The sequence below is a fragment of the Eupeodes corollae genome, chromosome 3 (assembly GCF_945859685.1).
Source record: "Eupeodes corollae chromosome 3, idEupCoro1.1, whole genome shotgun sequence".
NCBI classification, from domain to species: domain Eukaryota; kingdom Metazoa; phylum Arthropoda; class Insecta; order Diptera; family Syrphidae; genus Eupeodes; species Eupeodes corollae.
This window is the reverse complement of record NC_079149.1, coordinates 67,840,444-67,857,926: the sequence shown is the minus strand read 5'-3', so window position 1 is coordinate 67,857,926 and position 17,483 is coordinate 67,840,444. Positions and strand designations below refer to the sequence as shown.

Sequence of the window (17,483 nt, the reverse complement as noted above, 5' to 3'; positions counted from 1 at the left end):
AGGATGTCAAAGTCCATTGGATCCCTCCGCTACCTGACAGAGTTGAGAGCAGTACATCGCTTATCACGAACAAAAACAATATTGGCGAAAGAATACAGTCCTATCTGACCCCGCTTCGGATTTCAAAATCATCTGACAACCTATCATCGTGCAGAACTTGACACTTGGATCCATCATATGCTGTTTTAAGAATAGCAATTAGTTTTTCTGGGATGTCTCTCCTCCGCAAAGCTAACCAGATATACTCCCTGTTTACGCTATCAAAGGCCTTCTCGAAGTCGATGAACAGCAGGTGTAGTGGTGATCGATATTCAACGCACTATTCACTAATGATCCGCAGGGTGTTGATATGATCAATACAGGAGGATCCAGCGCGGAATCCTGCTTGTTCGGCATCGAGTGTTGCTTCAAAGTGTTCTCTGATGCGTTCCTTCTTCTTTTATGAGCAGATGAAGCAGTTCAAGTCCTACCGCTTTGTTGTTCTTAAGTGCTTTAATTGTGGCAACGATCTTATCTTTACTAGGAGGTGCGGTGCGGATTCGGGGATTAGTTTCTTCAGACGCTTCAGAAGGTATCGGCAGCAGTTGTTTGCAAACACTCTTTTTAAAACCGAGGACAAGGGTTCTTTCCACGTTCTGACTTGCTCATCCACCGAACTTATCGCATACCGTCTACTTCTTTCACCAGGTGTTGCTTTGAGCTGTTTGTACCGGTCAGCTCTTTGATTATTCTGTAAACGGGCCTTCTTTCGCACCTGTTTGCAGCATCTTCTGCTTTTTGCACCAATGCGATGATGTAGTTACGCTTGTCGTGGCGCACACTGCAGTGAACCTCTCTCTTTTTCATGCGATACGAGGACTACAGCTCGTTTCTTTCTTCCTCTTGTGCAGCAGTTATTCGAGCCCTTAACTGTTTGCGTTTGTTGATCCTTGCCCAAGATTCTTCTGAAAGCCAATTGTTGTTGCTTCCTTTTTACCGACCGACAATTCCGTCAGCATCTGAATTGAAAACATTTTGCACAGCATTCCAATGTTGTTCAATGTCATCATGTACTGTGCTGCTGATTGTTCTCATTTCGTGTGACTGGTGGTCCCTAAATTGTTGACGGGTCGTGGGATCCTTTAGTCTGGCGATGTTGAATTTGGGGCTCGTGTTGTTCAGTTGGATCTTCGAGCTGTAGCTGTACGTAATCTTAGGGTAGCTTTCATTAAGTGGTGGTAACGGCCAAGTCCCATATCGGCGCTTCTTCTGTTTCGTACATCCAAGAGACTGCTTCTAAAGCGTCGATTAATAGCGAAGTGGTCAATTTGCTTGGCAGATTGCCTGACTGTTGCCACCCAGCTAATTTAATGACAAAGTTTTTACTCAAACATAGTGCCATAAGTCACAAGGCTATTGGCGTTGCAGAAGTCAATGAACCTCTCACCATTATCATTGCTATTGCCGACTCCGTGAGCACTCATCACAGGCCTTGGCCCGTTGTTGTTACTGCCAACCTTAGCATTGAGGTCTCTCATAACCAAAATTATATCTCCGCAGGAAGTGTTGTTGTGGGCGGATCCTAGTTGACTATAAAAGCATTCTTTCTCTTCATCAGATGCAAGCTCCGTCGGTGCGTAACACTGTATAATGGTGACGGGTCGTAGTCTACTCTGAAACCTAGCTTTGATAAGCCTTTCCCCAAGGGGCTCCCACGAAATAAGGGTGCTGGTTGCCGTTTTTGTAAGGAGTAATCCAACTCCAGCTTCTCGAGCGTTTCCTGGGTCATGGCCAAAGTAGAGCAGTACAGTGTTACGTGTCGGTGACTTGTATTTGCCCGATCCCAACCATCGCACTTCGCTTAACCCTAAGATATCTATCCTGTACCGCATAAATTCTCTCTCTAATTGGAGGAATCTGGTATTATGCGGACCTTCACTGCCTGCGTCCAGAAGAGTCCTCACATTCCAGAAACCAGTCTTTGTCCGGGTACAATACCCAAAAGTCGTGAACGAGTTATCATTAATTATCCGAGGCGTAATTTCGGTTTCTGTAGCGGAATGTTGCTCAGTTACGAAGAGTGCTAATCTCCGTAACCTATCCTGAAGAGGCAGCAAACTTCGCCCTTGCAATTTTTGCTAATTTATGTATATTGGGATACATAAATCATTGCCCGGGGGCCACCACGGGAAGATAAAGCAAGAACTTCGAAATGGCAAGAAATCACCAATTACCCGATCTGCCCTGCCACAGGTACCCTATCCAATAGACAATGCGTAAATACAGCTGTAAATCGTTGTAAACGAGTGTTTTAAAAATATGAATACTATAAAATTTAATTAAAATAAAATGTAATTTCTTAGGTGCATTTGATAGTTGAATTTTTAATTCTATTATAAAAATGTTTCAGTCTATTTTCAAATACAAGTTCAATTAAGATTTTAAAATAAATACATAAGTTTTAATAAATAAAATATAAATTTAAAGCTCAAAACCACTAGCAGCATTTAAATTGTGACAGAGTGGGCAAGTACGGTGCCTCGTTATTTCCATTGGGGACGCACAATGATGGCACCTTCCACACATCCATACATTAGACGGTTGAGTAATCGGTTTACCCGAAGAAATGCATGCTGGAAAGTGGGCACCACAATTCGAACAGGATGGTAAACTAATGAAAAATACTGGAACTAAGCAATGTTTGACAGAATTTCAGATACAAACCAATCGGCAACAGGAGTTTGACAAGAGTAACACTGCACCAGGTCCATTTTATGATCAATAGGTTCATTTTTACAAAAGATACTAACAGCAAGTTCCTCGTATTCTTGTTTACATTTTTCTGACACCAAATCCAAGGACTCCAATTTGATAAATGCAATTGAGCAAGTAGCTTTTAAAAGAAAATTGTATATGAATTATTTATTCTTTTCTTTTTAAAACAACAAAGGCTTACCAAAAGAACGGTCTGCACAACTAGCTAATGCCAATAAACTGAAAATATCTTCAATGCTGAGCACATCTTCGTAGTCGCGTAATCTCAGTGCTGTTATTACCGCGCTATGCACAATCCCAAAACGCAATTGTCGCTGCGCCAGTAGCATAAAATGATATGCTTCTGCGCTGTGCCAAATACGCCTTATTAAGTTAGAATCCTCTGTTGACATCTCTGCCAAAATATTAGTACGGTCAAATCGAATGTTTTGCCTTGTACTCAATGTCCGCATGTGTTCCTCAGCTAAGAGCCCCGCAAGAACATACAACTTCTTCACTCTTAACAAATTTGCCTTCTTATTGACTTCCCGTTCGGCTAGTTTGGTCAAAAGATGGGCTGCATCTAAGTATCTCCCAGCTTTCTTTTGTAATTCAACGGCCTCAGGCAATCGTCCTTCTTGCAATAGTTGTGCCGCGTGTTTTGACAAAAGAACACCTATTTGTGGCATTTTATATTTCTGTGCTAGGTCAACTGCTTGACCCCACTGACGAAGGTTTACACATGTATTTACAGCTGCTTTGTGATCTCCTAGTTTTAAGTATGCGACAACAGCTTCATTACACATTCCTAAAAAACATATTAGTTATTAATTTAAGTATCTCGGAACGTAAAGAACTAAAATATCTTACCCACGGAAGCCATCATTTCAGCAATTTTAGATAACAATGGACTCTTGTCTGGCAGTTTATCAATACAAAGCTTAAGTTCGTCGAATTGTTCTAAATGGTAGAGTGATTCCATTAGACCTTCAATGTGATGAGCTTTTTCATAATACTCTCTTGCACTTTCCCTAGTTAAGAGAATAATGTTTAATACAAACAACTAGAATAATTTTGAATCGGGTACCATGAACGAAGATTTGCAAAATGATTGCCAATTTCTTTCCAAGCCGTTTCCATTTGTTGATCGGATATTCCTTGACCCATTCGATAGAGTTGCACAACTCTAAACCAATCGCACAATGTTGTGCGTAAGTCAATAGACAAATCCCTAATAATAAATTTATTAAAACTCTATTTGATACTTTAAAGTAATTAATAGCATTGCTGTTAAGAAGTCCAAATTTGGAACCTAACCAGTTGGGACTAGGAACATACATATTTGGCTACTCTTAAATTAAAAAAAATACCTTCTATCGGCATCCATATATAGTTTCTCTGCTTCTTCAAATTCACCATAAAAAGCAGTAACTTCTGCCTTTTGAAGAGTCTCGGAAGGTATATTTCTAAGCCGTTTTATCAACTGAATACCTGGATAATTTGCACATCGAACGAATGCACTTTCTGCTGTGTCCATATCGAGTTTTTTTAAAGCTGCTTCAGCTAATAATCGCCAAAGTCTTGGATGCGGATTATCTTCTATGAACTGCTTGGCATCTTCTATTCCTACATGTTGAAGTAAATCATCAGTATCTCGCAAGGATTTTACTCGAAGCTGAATTATGTGATTAACGGGGTTTTGAGTTTCACCACCACTTATTATGTCATCAAGCAAAACACTTGTGATTTCGAGATCTTCAAAACAACATATGTAGCCTGAGCAAGCAATTGGCTCTTCCGGATCATTCCCTCGAAAAACATACATTCGTGTTTTCTCCATTAATGCCAGGAGCAGAGGATTGTCCTTAGCCCAGCAAATTGCCCATACATCTTTTCGCTCAACCCGACTAAAATTCAGCTGACCTTCTTTGCTGTCATCTAGATCCAATAGAGTCATAACACCACCATGATCAATCAGAGCTGCTCGGCTAAAAACCAGTTAACTTAAGTACAAACAAAAAAAGGAAAACACTTAACTCACGTTGAATTACAGTTGATGGCCATTTTATAAACGTGATGCTTAGTTTGATGTCGCGTTCGAAGAGCAACATTTGGAACACTATATTCAATGATAAGTCCAGAATTTCTTGAAACTAAGAGGAGCTTTTCTGATATAGTTACAGCAGAAATCGGGTCTTGGTTCTCATGTGATGATTTTATATTTAATTCCTTTGTATCAACGCCAATAGGTGTGTCGTCGATATGAAATCGTTTTTCTTTTCTGCCTTTTGCTCCTGGAATGTTGGTTGAGCTCTATATATTATTTAGTATAGAATTATTTATGGAAAGATTTACTTTAACGTTTAATCTTTAATATACCTTAGGAGTATGATAGTGCCAGAGAAGAACTTCGTCATTTGAAGCAATAACCACGTACGTAGAATTTATTCCTATGTAGTTTGGTTTTACATCAGTATACTTGGCTGTGGACATAAACAAGTAGAAATTTTCAGAACAGTCAAAATAATTTTCAGTTCGCATTTTACAATCTTTTTCGACAACTTTATTACTCTACATATTCTCTTTTAAAACATTGTAATATCGTGCAAACTCAACTTAATAATGTTGTATCATTTCTACATTTTCACCTCTGTAGTTTTTCATCTAAATATTTGAATTTTTTAGTATTGTTAAAAACACTGCTGCCTGTGTTTGAATTTTTTTGTAAACAAAAATATGTTTCTAGTAAAAATAGACATTTCATTTCAGAATAATTATGGTTTATAATTATTATCAAAACGTCCCCAAAAATCTCTAGCAAGCTTAAACAGTTGTTAAGATTTTTCTTCAATAATGTTGGTTTTTAGGCTGTAACTTTTGAACGGTAAATAAACCAGTTTTTAAGTTTTCTTTGACCAAGCGTTTAGATGCAAAAGCGATTTTCAAAAAATGTCAAATGTCGAAAATAATGGTACTTCGTACCGTGTTGGAAACTTAGGCGTATACGTATTTATGTATTTAACTAATTTAACATTGTCATTAAAGACTAAAAATTGATTTTATTATAAATTAATTAAATTTAAACTTAATTTTGCATCCCGTTTTTGTTAAATAATTAATTTTCATACATATGTACCAGTATTTTTATATACATTAATAATATGTTAATATGGTATTGTAGTACCCGTAGCGTGATGGTTAGGGCGTTGGACTGACAGGTGTCGATGGTATATCCAACGTTGTACTAAGACATTTACCGATGGAAGCAATTGACATTTACATCACACTCTTCAACAATGCACTGAATAATGCATATTATCCAGTGCATTGGAAGACCGCTGTGGTTCATTCTCTCCCGAAAAAGGGAAAGGACAACTCCAACCCTCAAATCTTTGGTCGATAAGTCTTCTTCCGAGCATCAGCAAAGTTTTCGAAAAGATCATCAACAGGGCCCTGAATAAATGGGCTGCAGACAACTAAATAATTCCGGATAAACCTTTCGGGTTCACTGCGGGTCATGACACAATTCATGCTGCTGCTTCTAAACTCGTTTCTGATGTCCAATGGAATAAATCAAAACAACAATGCACAGGTGATTTGGAAAAGGCCTTTGACACCGTATGATTAGAGGGTCTTTACCTAAAACTGAGCAGGCTTGGCATAAGCAAGCCATTGTTGTATATACTTTATGATATGCTTAACGGTAAAAAGTTTGTTGTCAAAAGTGGCAATGTAACTTCTACCATAACATTCTCAATTAAAAATGGTCTTCATCAGGGAGCGGTGAATTCGCCGATTCTCTTCAGCATTTACACCAGCGATCTGATAGGTAGTCTTACAAAGGCAATTGCGTACGCCGACGATCTAATTGCGTACAGAACGGCCCGAAAGGTTGAGGTTATTAGAATTCTCTTGCAGCGTGATTTCGACAAGATTCAGCGATATTCCGACGACTGGGAACTGAAAATAAATGTCCAGAAGTCGGAGACAATTCTGTTTCGGACTCCGTTAGCTAGGGCCACGAGGGGTACGTGCAAGAATTGGCGCAAGATGGTCATCGTTGATCTTCATGGGCGGCCATTAGCGAGCAAAAGTGTAGTGAAGTACCTCGGTATCTGGTTAGATCAGTATTTATATTTCGACAGACACATAAATGCTGCTCTGACCAGGGCCAGAGGAGCCTTCGCTCTGACGAAACTGCTGTTTTACAGCAGTCAGCTTGACCCCAGAGTAAAGGTAATTTGCTACATGGCCCTCAAACGGACGATGATCATTTATGGTTCTCCTGTGTGGTTCAACGTTGCCCCTTCCCAGATGGAGAAGTTCCGGGTGTTCGAGCGGCAGTGTTTACGACGCTGTACCGGCTTATATCGAACAGCCGAATCTTCTTACGTGCTTTTCTATTCCAACGAGGACCTATACAACGGGGCTCGAATCAGCAGGGGGTTTTAAACCTTGGCCGGCTTACATACTTGTTTTAAAGCTTAAGGGTTTAGTTTTAAGTAGAATAGGCATGGTGGCACAAAAAGAAATACAAAAAAAAACATACACAAAAAATAAAAAAAAAAGATTTAATAAAAAAAAAGACAACAAAATATGAAAAACCAAACATGTTAGATAGTTAGATTTTCTACTGTTGTTGTTCTAGTTTTAAATAGTTTATAGGTAGAATGTGTAGTTTAAATTAGCTTTAAGTTTTATATTAAGGACCTTATTTTAAGTAGTTTTAAGTAAAATTAAAAAAGGATCTTGATATTAGGTTTTTTTCAAATTTTCTAATAAAAACAAAATTAAATAAAATTTAAATTGAAGTAAAATAGATCGTAGGGCCGAAAGGCATAAGTATTAAGTGTTATATTTTAACTAAGAGTGACCGTATGGGAACAGTTAGTTAGTTATTAGTTACGGTTAATTAGATTAGATTTATGAATTTTTGTCTAGCTTTAAGATAGGTTCAAGATTGAATTAGTACAAATGAATTTTAAAAAAATTTCAAAAAAAAGTTCGTTGGACTGCCATGCAAGGGGTCATGGGTTCTATCCCTGCCTGTGCCACCTAACTTTTTTCACGGATACTGCCTCTTGCGAGGAATTGACAAATCCTCCAAGAGTAATTCTTGGCATGAAAAGTGCTTTCTCAAATTAGCCTTTCGAATTCCGCATATAAACTGTAGGTCACTTCCATCTCTGACAACATTACTCGCACACAGGAATGGTTGAGAGTTGTAAGTCACTAGGCCCTGGTTCTTCATGAACTGTTGCGCCACCTAATTTATTATTATTTATTTAATCATGGTATTGAAGTCAACAATAGTAGTGATCCTGAATCCTAAGTTTGTTTTTCTAAGTTAAAGTACCAATATTAAACCTTTCGAAACTTTGGACTCGTATTAAAATGAAATAGCTCGGTTTGCGTCGTTTCGTTTTGCGTTTTTTCGAAGTTGCGTCGATGTTTTTAGTTAACATTTTTTTTTAATAACACGCCATGCCATCAGAACTCGGGGCAAACTTAAACTTCAAGGCTTTGGTCCTAGTAGACAATGGTCCTGGCCATCCAGATAATGTTGATGAGCTATCAGAAAACGTGAAATTTATATTTTTGATGTCAATGGTACGACATCGGTTATTCAGCTGATGGATCAGGGAGTAATATCGACTTTTAAAAGTAATTACATCCTAGAGTTTTGGAAGAAGTTCAGTATTATGAAAGGCTTTACTTACTTACTTAAGAAAGCCATAGAAATTATTTCCGATTCATGCGAGGAGGCTAACCATCTTGCATGAATGGTGTTTGGCGCAAAATTTGGCATGAATGTGTTCACAAAATATGTGCAGCAGAAGTAAATGGTACACTAGCCGTTCTTCATGAAGTCTCTTATTTAGCTAGAGAGACCTTAATGAATTGCTAAATTCGAACAACCGAGACTTGTCTAATGAAGAATTATAGCAGCTGAAATTGCAATTTACTAATAAAGAAGATGACAATGACCGTTCAGTAGATATCTCGGAAGAACAAAATTTAACAAATTTCGAAAGCGATGCGTCTGATTGACGAAGCTATGGAGATTTTTTTAAAAAACGATCCTGGCAGTGGAAGAAGTTTTAAAGTGTCCCAAAAAGCTTTAAATATCAATTGCTACAAGGAAACGTATTTAGCAAACATTAGACCGGTGTAGTATTTTTTTTATAAATTGATTGACTATTTTATTTTGTTTTAGTTGGATTTATTGTTTTTATGAATGTAATAAAATTTAATATTATTTTCGCATTTAAAATGTTTACTTTGTTGAATTCGCTTTTTAAAAATAAGTATTTTCGTAACTCTGTAACCTATTTTCAATCTTTATATGGCTTTCTATACAAAATCATAATTCACTTCGCGTCGAGTTTTTTTTGGAACGTAACCACGAAGCAATCGGTGTAGTGGAAATGAAGTGATATGATAGTTAGTTCGTTGGACTGTCAAGTTAGAGGTCTTGGGTTCGATCCCTGCCTGTGCCATCACAAGTTTTTTTTAACGTGTAACGCCTTTTGCGAGGAATTGAGAAATTCTCCAAGAGTAATTTTTGTTATGAAAAGTGCTTTCTCCAGTTAGCCGTTCGAATTCGGCCTAAAACTGTAGGTCCCCTCCATTCCTGATACCAGTAGTTGCACAGTTGAGAGTTATAAGAATTAGTTCTCAACGGACCGCCTAATTTATTTTTTTTAGTGGAAATAAAAAAATCATATTTTTGAAATGTTCATATCTTAAGTATGTTGATTGCATGAAATAGAAATTATTTATTTCCCAAAATAATTTGTTTAAACTTAGAAACACGAACTTTTTATTTGTCGAAAACTTCATATCTAAAAAAAATAAAAAGAGAGCTTCTTTTGGGGTTTTGCATCTAAACTTGGTAAATATAAACACAAATATTTTAAGAAATATAGGATAAAATAACTGTCGAGACAAAATGTCTATGAAAGGATCATTTAAGAAGTTGTAAGTGAAAAAACATACACAATTTTGCCATCGGAAGATTGCGTTATATGTAAGATATTATTTTAAGCATTGCCATTTGAGAGTTAAGACAAAAAAATGATTTTCCTATTTTCTCAAAATATAAAACTTAAAAAAATAATCTTACAAAAAATATATATTTCTTTTTAGCAAATCAATAAATCTACAGAACAAAATACCGTTTATTGACTTAACGAGTATATGAAAAATCAATATTTTCGGGATTTTTTGAAAACTTTGTAGCTTTTAAACCCTTAACCGTAATAACTTTTTATGTTAACTTGGGATTTTTGGGAACTTTTTTACTTGGTAAATAACAATTCCTCAGTGTCTGTAATAATTCGTATCGATATCGGGTTATTCCAAGGTTAATATGTAGTCGAATTGCGATTCGTTCAAGGAAGACCCTTAGGGCAAAGCGAATAAAATTATGTTGGATTGATTTAATACGTTTTTTATGAATTTCGTAATAGAGAGTCCATACCTGCGAAGCATATTCAAGATGAGGACGAACATGACAATTGTACAAAGAAAGAGTAACAAAGGGATCATTAAACTCCTTTGCCCAGCGTTTTATAAAACATAGCATAGAACTTGCTTTATTAACAATAAAATTAATGTGTCAACTCTAAGTTGGAACAGAAATCGTTTAATGTGGAGACGCGACAAAGTTTTTGCTGTGATATACAATAATCAAATACACTAACGATTCGTTTTTAGTAAAAGTTATTGTCTGGCATTTTAAAGGTTTGAGGGCAAGGCTATTTTGTCCAAACCAAAATGTGAAACTTTCAATTTCGGCTTGTAAAAGTATACTATAATGGGTGGACTTTATAATCTTAAAAATGTTCATGTCAGCAGCAAAAATGAGAACTTTACTTGATCGTAGACATGACGATACGTCATTAATAGACAGGATGAACAGAAAAGGGCCAAGATGGCTTCCCAGGGGGACAACAGATTGAGCAACAAAAGGTTCTGAAAGACAATTTCTAAATTTTACCTCATAGGATCTGTTTTCAAGGTATGATTTGATCCAATCTAAGAAAAATGGTGGAAAACCAAGAGCTTTGAATTTAAATAAAATAATTTCATGGCTTAGTTGGTCAAAAGCTTTAGAGAAGTCTGTGTATACACAGTCAACTTCATAACCTTGTTCTAAAGAGTTTGAACATATGTTTGAGACTATGAGGAGATTTGTAACTTTTGTAATTTGTTGATCTTTTTCTCACAAAACCATGCTGTTCGGAAATGATAAAATAAATAAATTGGGTGGCGCAACAGTCCGTTTGAGAACTAAGGCCTAGTGACTGACAAAGTGACAAACTCTCAACCATTATTGTGTGCGAATAGGTACGGTCAGGGATGGAAGGGACCTACAATTTCAAGTCGAATCCGAACGGCAAATTTGAGAAAGCACTTTTCATGACAATAATTACTCTTGGAGAATTTGCCAATTCCTCGTAAGAGGCAGTACCCGTGATAAAAAAAACTAAAGGTGGCATAGGTAGGGATCGAACCTAAACCTCTCGCATGACAGTCCATCGCTACGTTCGCAAATGATATTTTTACTAAAAAATGCTACACTTTCACAAACAACTTGTTCAATCAATTTGTTATATCCACCCTGTTACCTTTCTTGAAAATTAGTGTTAGAAATGACACTGCGAAATTTAGCTGTTTTTAGGGAAAGTTTGAATAAGAAGGTAAGAGGTTCAACTTAAGCATTACTACACTTTTTTAATAATATCAGGGAAATATCATCGGGACCGGCTGAGCAGTCATCATTTAGCGCGGATAAAAGATCAAGGACCGTACTCTGTGGCACAGGGATGTGACTACAGCTAGTTTGCGAAAAGGAGTGAGGATTATGAAAATAAACTTAATCAGCTTCTACAGGGCTATTAATAAATGACTCACGGAAATTTGTTACGAAAGCGTTACAGATATAACAATTTTATCTAACGAAATGTTCTTGAAAGTGAAGTTAACTGGAAAAGTCATCTGATTTTTTCTTTAAGTTTACAAGTTTCCAAATTTTTTTAGGATTCTCTTTCAAAGAGGTACCATATCAGTAACATAACAAGCGTATACAAAATAAGAAAGAGACTTCAATTCATTAAAGAATTCAACACAAACAGAGAAGTTGATTGTAGACAGAGTTTTGAGATAAGTTTTCCATGACTTATTTCTTTTGTTTCGAAGTAAACGCAATTCTTTCGTGTACCAAGCAAGGGTGGTTAAAGTTAGTATTTCTTGATTTATTAAAAGGTAGATTTTTTTTCTAAATAATTATTAAGGATCTTATAAAAAATTGAAATTGCTTCGTCAATATTAGAAAATGCTAAAGTATCAGCAATTCCAGAAATGGTTAAATCTTCAGACAACAACTGGAAATTAGCTCTTCTGAAGTCTAAATTATAAAAGCAATCAAAGGAATTACTGTGTTCAATAAGGTGATTGCTAAAGTCAAGAAAAATGTCCAAGGGGGGGTGATATTTATCAATATTAGTAATTCCTGATTTAGATTCTAGAACAAGAGTACTAATAGCGTCAGAAGAAAATACTAAATCGAGAATTCGATTTTTTGAGTTTTTAATACAGCTTGTTAGCTGTAAGTCAGTAAAAAGGATTTTATCGAGAAAAGATAGTTCCAATTGTGAAGAAGAGAGAGAGGCTTCAAGGCAAGATTCGTCTTCCGATGGAATCCAGTCAATGTGTGGTAAATTAAAATCACCTAGAAGTAAAGTAAAGGAGATTTCACTATTAACAGGCTCTAAACTTTTTGAGGAATATAAACGTTTAAAATGAAAATAGTCTTGGTCTGTACCATTATCTTTACACATACCAGTTCAATTGATAATGCAAATGGAAAATATACAGAATAAGAGAAATATGTATTTTTTACCGCTATTGGAACACCTCCACCTAAATCCTTTGCATTACCAACGTGACGATCATTTTTGTAAACTTCGAACTCTTGGCTGAAAAGTTCTGTGTCGGAAAAGATTGAATTAAGCCAAGTTTTTGTCAAAACGAATACGTCATGTGGAAATGATTGAGAGTTGAGAAAAATGTCAGCAGTCTTACTACGAAGTCTCATTACGTTTTAGTAGAAGAGGGCAAGCCTGTTGAGTTTTTTGGCTTGGTTTTCAAAGAAACACCTCGTTTTTGTATTTGTGTAAATTCTTTGACTAAAGTGTCTGCGGCCCATATATTTCTATTGCAAAAAATGTATTGTTAATAAACATGCCACCTATTTTGTGATGTTTATTTTTATTGTCACTTTTTGTGTTACAATTTGTTGACGCCGAAGATAAAACAATAATATCAAAATGTTTGTGCAATGTCTGATATTTTTGTAAATCAGCTGCAGTAATAAATCCAATTTGGTCGAAGGGAAGGAAGAGAAGGCTTCATTTTATCCACAGGGAACATAACTTGGCTTCAAAAATATTTGTTTGCTTCCTAAACTAATTTGGATTAGTGCTTTGTGCAAGAGCGATACAAAAATCGTTGCCTGTCGAATGTACCAATGTTCCTACGCCCCAAAGTTTCAATAGTTACAACAAATTTTAATATTGAATGTATATACATTATGTATGTAGAACGACAACCGTCTTGCAAATTTATTGTTTATAATATCATTATAAAGTCCTCTTTTGCAATTCCAAAACTACAATTGTTTTATTTATTTAACAACAATTAAGAGAGATTACTAATGCTTGTATATAAAAAAATGCGTAATTGAATTCATTGTATATTTTTTATTTTTATTTTGTAACAAAACTTAACTACACCGAACCTTTTTTGCTTCAATTTGCTTAGTTGTCAATGGAAATTAATAGCAGACGATACCTACTTAGCTATCGTGCAAACGCTATCGTTTTGACGATATCACTTTGACGATTATCGTCTTACGTGAAGTGATACTATCGTCGAAACGATATCAACTGACGATAATCGTTTTACGGAATGACCCCCCTGATTGCGCGAGAATATCTTCACTTGCAGAAGATGAGGTAGAATTTTGGGCCTAGCTAAATCATCAGTCGAAGTGGAACTATCAACCATGATGTTGGTTGCAGAATATACATTTAATTTACAAACTGCAGAATTAAATAAACTCAGTAGCACTTCAAAATCTTTAGAAAGTTTTTAAAATGTCAGCCTTTAAAGAAGACATTTTAAAAACTAGTTGGGATACAGACAGCTTACGGCAGTCGTGACAGTACCAGTTTGATTCAGTAATCAGTTTGATTTTGTCGTACTTTAAGACGTAATTCTTTATGTATAATAAATTAGACTTGTGTTGTAAATTATATTTTCGTAGGAAAATTAAACATTCATCAAAGCTGGGGGGTCATTCCTTAAAACGATTATCGTCAAACGATAGCGTTTTGACGATAGTCTCACTTCACGTAAGACAATAATCGTCAAAGTGATATCGTCAAAACGAAATTTTCAAATCTTCTCATAAGCAAAAACCAAGTTTAATGAAATTTTTAAGTTATCAAACAAGTATTATCTTTCGTTGAGTTCGTTTTGACATTTCAGTTCTCTTTTACTGAAAACGATAGACGAGACGATAGTGACAAAGTTACGTAAGGCAAATTATTGACGGTATCGTTTATGATAATCGTTTTGAAAATTACGAAATGACTAACCTGAATAATTTGTATTGCCTAAAATAAAATATGTTGTTGTTTTTTTTTCAAACAAATGTTTGAATATTTGAAGAAAAATTTTGCTTTTTTACCAAAGAGTTGGGTCTTAGAAATTGGCGACAGCATCTAACTGATGTGACCAACTACCTGGCGAAATGCAATTGGGATACACCTTATAAATATCCTCTCTTAGTAGGATATATCAGAAAAGCACACTTTATTAATGTGTAAAATATGACTTCACTTTTTCTAGGCCCAGCAAATGAAAACTACAGTATTTTTAATAGATATGCAAAGTAACAAGCGTTTGATCATACGATATTTAAAATTAAACCCCCATTATTATTACAGTATGATTTTTTTCTGAAAATTCGCTTCAGTTTGTTAAAAAATTTACAACTCTGAGGCTAATTGTCTGCCTCTAGCATTTACATAATGAAGTTTGTGTTAGATTCGAAACTAACGGTAGGTAGAACCATTATGAAAACGGTTATTTATTTCAGAAGTGAATCTGACGATTTTGATTAATCGCGTAAAAGAAAAAGGGTAGTTCTTTTTCGTTAACGACTTTTCTAATTTAAATCGGAAATTGTGCGCATGGAAACTTTTCAAGTGAAAATTGAGTTATTGCATTTACAATAACATTTCTAAATTCAATATCTTAAAATAGGTAATTTTGATTTTTAAAGTTTTGTAGTAATATTATTATTAAGCATATGATTAATTCATACGTTTATCATCTTTTTTGTAAATTAATTAACTTACAGTCAACAGTTGTTCCTATTGAGTTACACAACAGAAGTTGATAACATTTATCCTCGGCTTTTTTCTCAGCTCCTATTAAAGTTATGTCTCGAATATTTGTATTCAAACACTCAACTGCAATGACACAGTGCTCGTTACAAGCAGCCATACACATCACCGGTTCGACTTCTTTTAAAAAGCGCTAAAATAAAAATATATGTAAAATGTGTACCTTTTCTATTTTCATGAGTTTTTAAAATAACCTGATTTGAATTAGTGTTCCAAAACGTAATCACATTCATTAAGGACTCATGCACTGTATTAAGAAACACTGTAGTCTTCTCAAAGTAGCACCATATATAATCGGGTCGGATATTGGCAAAGTAAATAAATGAATCGACTGCCATTGCAATACGAAGCGATTGACCTTCCCAAGCCATTGATGTTATTTGATTGCCTGGCACTTTCAGTGTCCGAAATAATTGTCCGTGTGGTGAGTAGAACGAAACTTGATTGCCTTCCTTCGAACTGGGGTCGACTTTAATTCCACAAATAGCTAAAACAGTGCCATCGTGGTTCCATTGAGCATCAACGTTTTTCATTTCGGTATCAAATTTAACAGGTGCTTTAATAAACAATATACTCATGTTATCAGGGCTAGTTTATAATGAAACAGAATAATTTTACCATCATCATTTTCATTTTTCATCAACTGCACTTTTCCTGTTTCATAACAAATAGCTAAGATTGGACGATTGGGAGCAGCTTTGCCACTAAACCAACAAAGGTTAGCAATTTTATAGATGCGGCTCGAACTTAGTGGTACGCATTGAATGTTGAGTTTCATCTAAATACGTACGAAACATAAATAAATATTTTTCTGTTGCATGAGTAATTACAATGCAAGAAGATTAGAAACGTTAAAAACTTACAGCAAAATTGCCTTGATTATCATACAGGTGACATTCGCCATTTGCTAAACTGAAAAGTAAAAGTCGATTATCAGGGCTCCATTGAACTCCAGTTAAGTGTGTGTTTTTTAATTCCTTTCCCCATATTCTATTACCATCCACAGAACCTTATACAAAAATCATGGAACTCTCACAATTTGTCTTAAGGAAATACAAAATAATTTAATGTTACCTACCAACTATAATAGCACCATCTTCATACACAATACAAATTTTAGTTCCATCCGAGGTCCATGCCATTCCATTGACAGTGGATTTTTTTCGATCATTTGTCATTTCCTCATACCAGGAACCTTTATAGAGCATCCATACCATAATTACTCCATCTACATCGGACGATGTAAGTTTCTGCTGTGTGTCGTTCCAAGTAACAACTTTAACTTCAGCTTTGTGGCCATCAAGTGTTTGGTTCATGGACAAGTTGCTCACAGCTGCCAATCCTCCTTTGCTTTGTCCGTTTCCTGTTGCTGGCAACATAATATACTTAATCAACCTAAAATTAAAATGATTGGCTTATAGGTACTTACCTTGTTCTAGCTTAAGGACTTTTAACAAGCCATCAGAACCAGCAATAGCAATGTAACCTTGCTCCTTATTCCATGAAATACTATTCAACTGGACATTATTTGGTATTGCAATCTGTAAATTCGAAATTCATTCCTTTTATTAAAAGAAAATTTAATAATCATCTAAGTCTATACCTTTTTACTTAAATAAACAAACATGTTCTCAGGATTTAGCTTTAAATTATATTTATTGTTAATAAATTACTATAATTTCTTGCAAACACAAAATTGTTTTTAGGTCTGTCTCTGTATTGTTAACTTCTTGTCCTTCTTGATGCTTGATTGTTTTTGTTTACATTTTCTTGTTTCCATGGATCATTTAAAGAAGTTTTCAGTGTTTACTTTCCGTTTGTGATATTTTCAATATTTGGGGATGAGTGGAAACATTATACAGTCATCCAGTTTATCTCAAACTGTTTTAAATATTGACCTGCGAAATTTTTAAGTTGTGCACAATTCTATTCATATTTTTTTTAAGAATATAAGGAATATAAATTCAAATAAGAATATTGTTCTTATTAGAAATGTTCATAGAATCTACAAAAAAAAATTAGCTTATAAGAAATCAAGGTAGAGCTTATAAATAACTTTGAGGTAGTCAAGGACTTCGCCTACCTAGGCTCCGCTGTAAACGCAGAAAACAACACCAGCGCTGAGATCAAACGCAGAATAACTCTTGCTAACCGCTGTTTCTTTGGACTAAGAAAGCAATTGAGTGGTAAAGTCCTCTCTCGAGGGACCAAAGTGTTGCTATATAAGACCCTTATCATCCCCGTCCTGCTATACGGTGCAGAAGCATGGAC

The 17,483-nt window shown here is 35.4% G+C and overlaps 1 protein-coding gene across 2 annotated transcripts; it reads right to left on the bottom strand.

The window, feature by feature from the left end:
- Positions 1–2,313: 2,313 nt before the first annotated feature.
- Positions 2,314–16,962, bottom strand: LOC129951814 (WD repeat-containing protein 35). Of its 2 annotated transcripts, none has more exons than XM_056064161.1 (15): positions 16,816–16,962; positions 16,642–16,753; positions 16,291–16,581; positions 16,076–16,221; positions 15,831–15,990; positions 15,407–15,768; positions 15,165–15,345; positions 5,113–5,216; positions 4,775–5,046; positions 4,104–4,721; positions 3,821–3,964; positions 3,604–3,764; positions 2,936–3,541; positions 2,704–2,872; positions 2,314–2,650 (listed from the first exon to the last, which is right to left on the bottom strand). In XM_056064161.1, exons 1-15 carry the CDS (start codon positions 16,837–16,839, stop codon positions 2,461–2,463), a joined length of 3,540 nt encoding a protein of 1,179 aa, XP_055920136.1. In that variant the 5' UTR covers positions 16,840–16,962; the 3' UTR covers positions 2,314–2,460. The 2 variants fall into 2 exon arrangements, with proteins under 2 accessions (XP_055920136.1, XP_055920137.1); XM_056064162.1 differs by having other exon boundaries at positions 16,291–16,575.
- Positions 16,963–17,483: the final 521 nt, after the last annotated feature.

Coding starts and splice junctions, on each gene's coding strand:
- LOC129951814 (XM_056064161.1), bottom strand. CDS start 16,839: ATGTTTGTTTATTTAAGTAAAAAG. Junction 16,222..16,290: donor AGATGGTGCTATTATAGTTG/GTAGGTAACATT, acceptor TTTTTGTATAAG/GTTCTGTGGATGGTAATAGA. Junction 4,722..4,774: donor GCCATCAACTGTAATTCAAC/GTGAGTTAAGTG, acceptor ACTGGTTTTTAG/CCGAGCAGCTCTGATTGATC.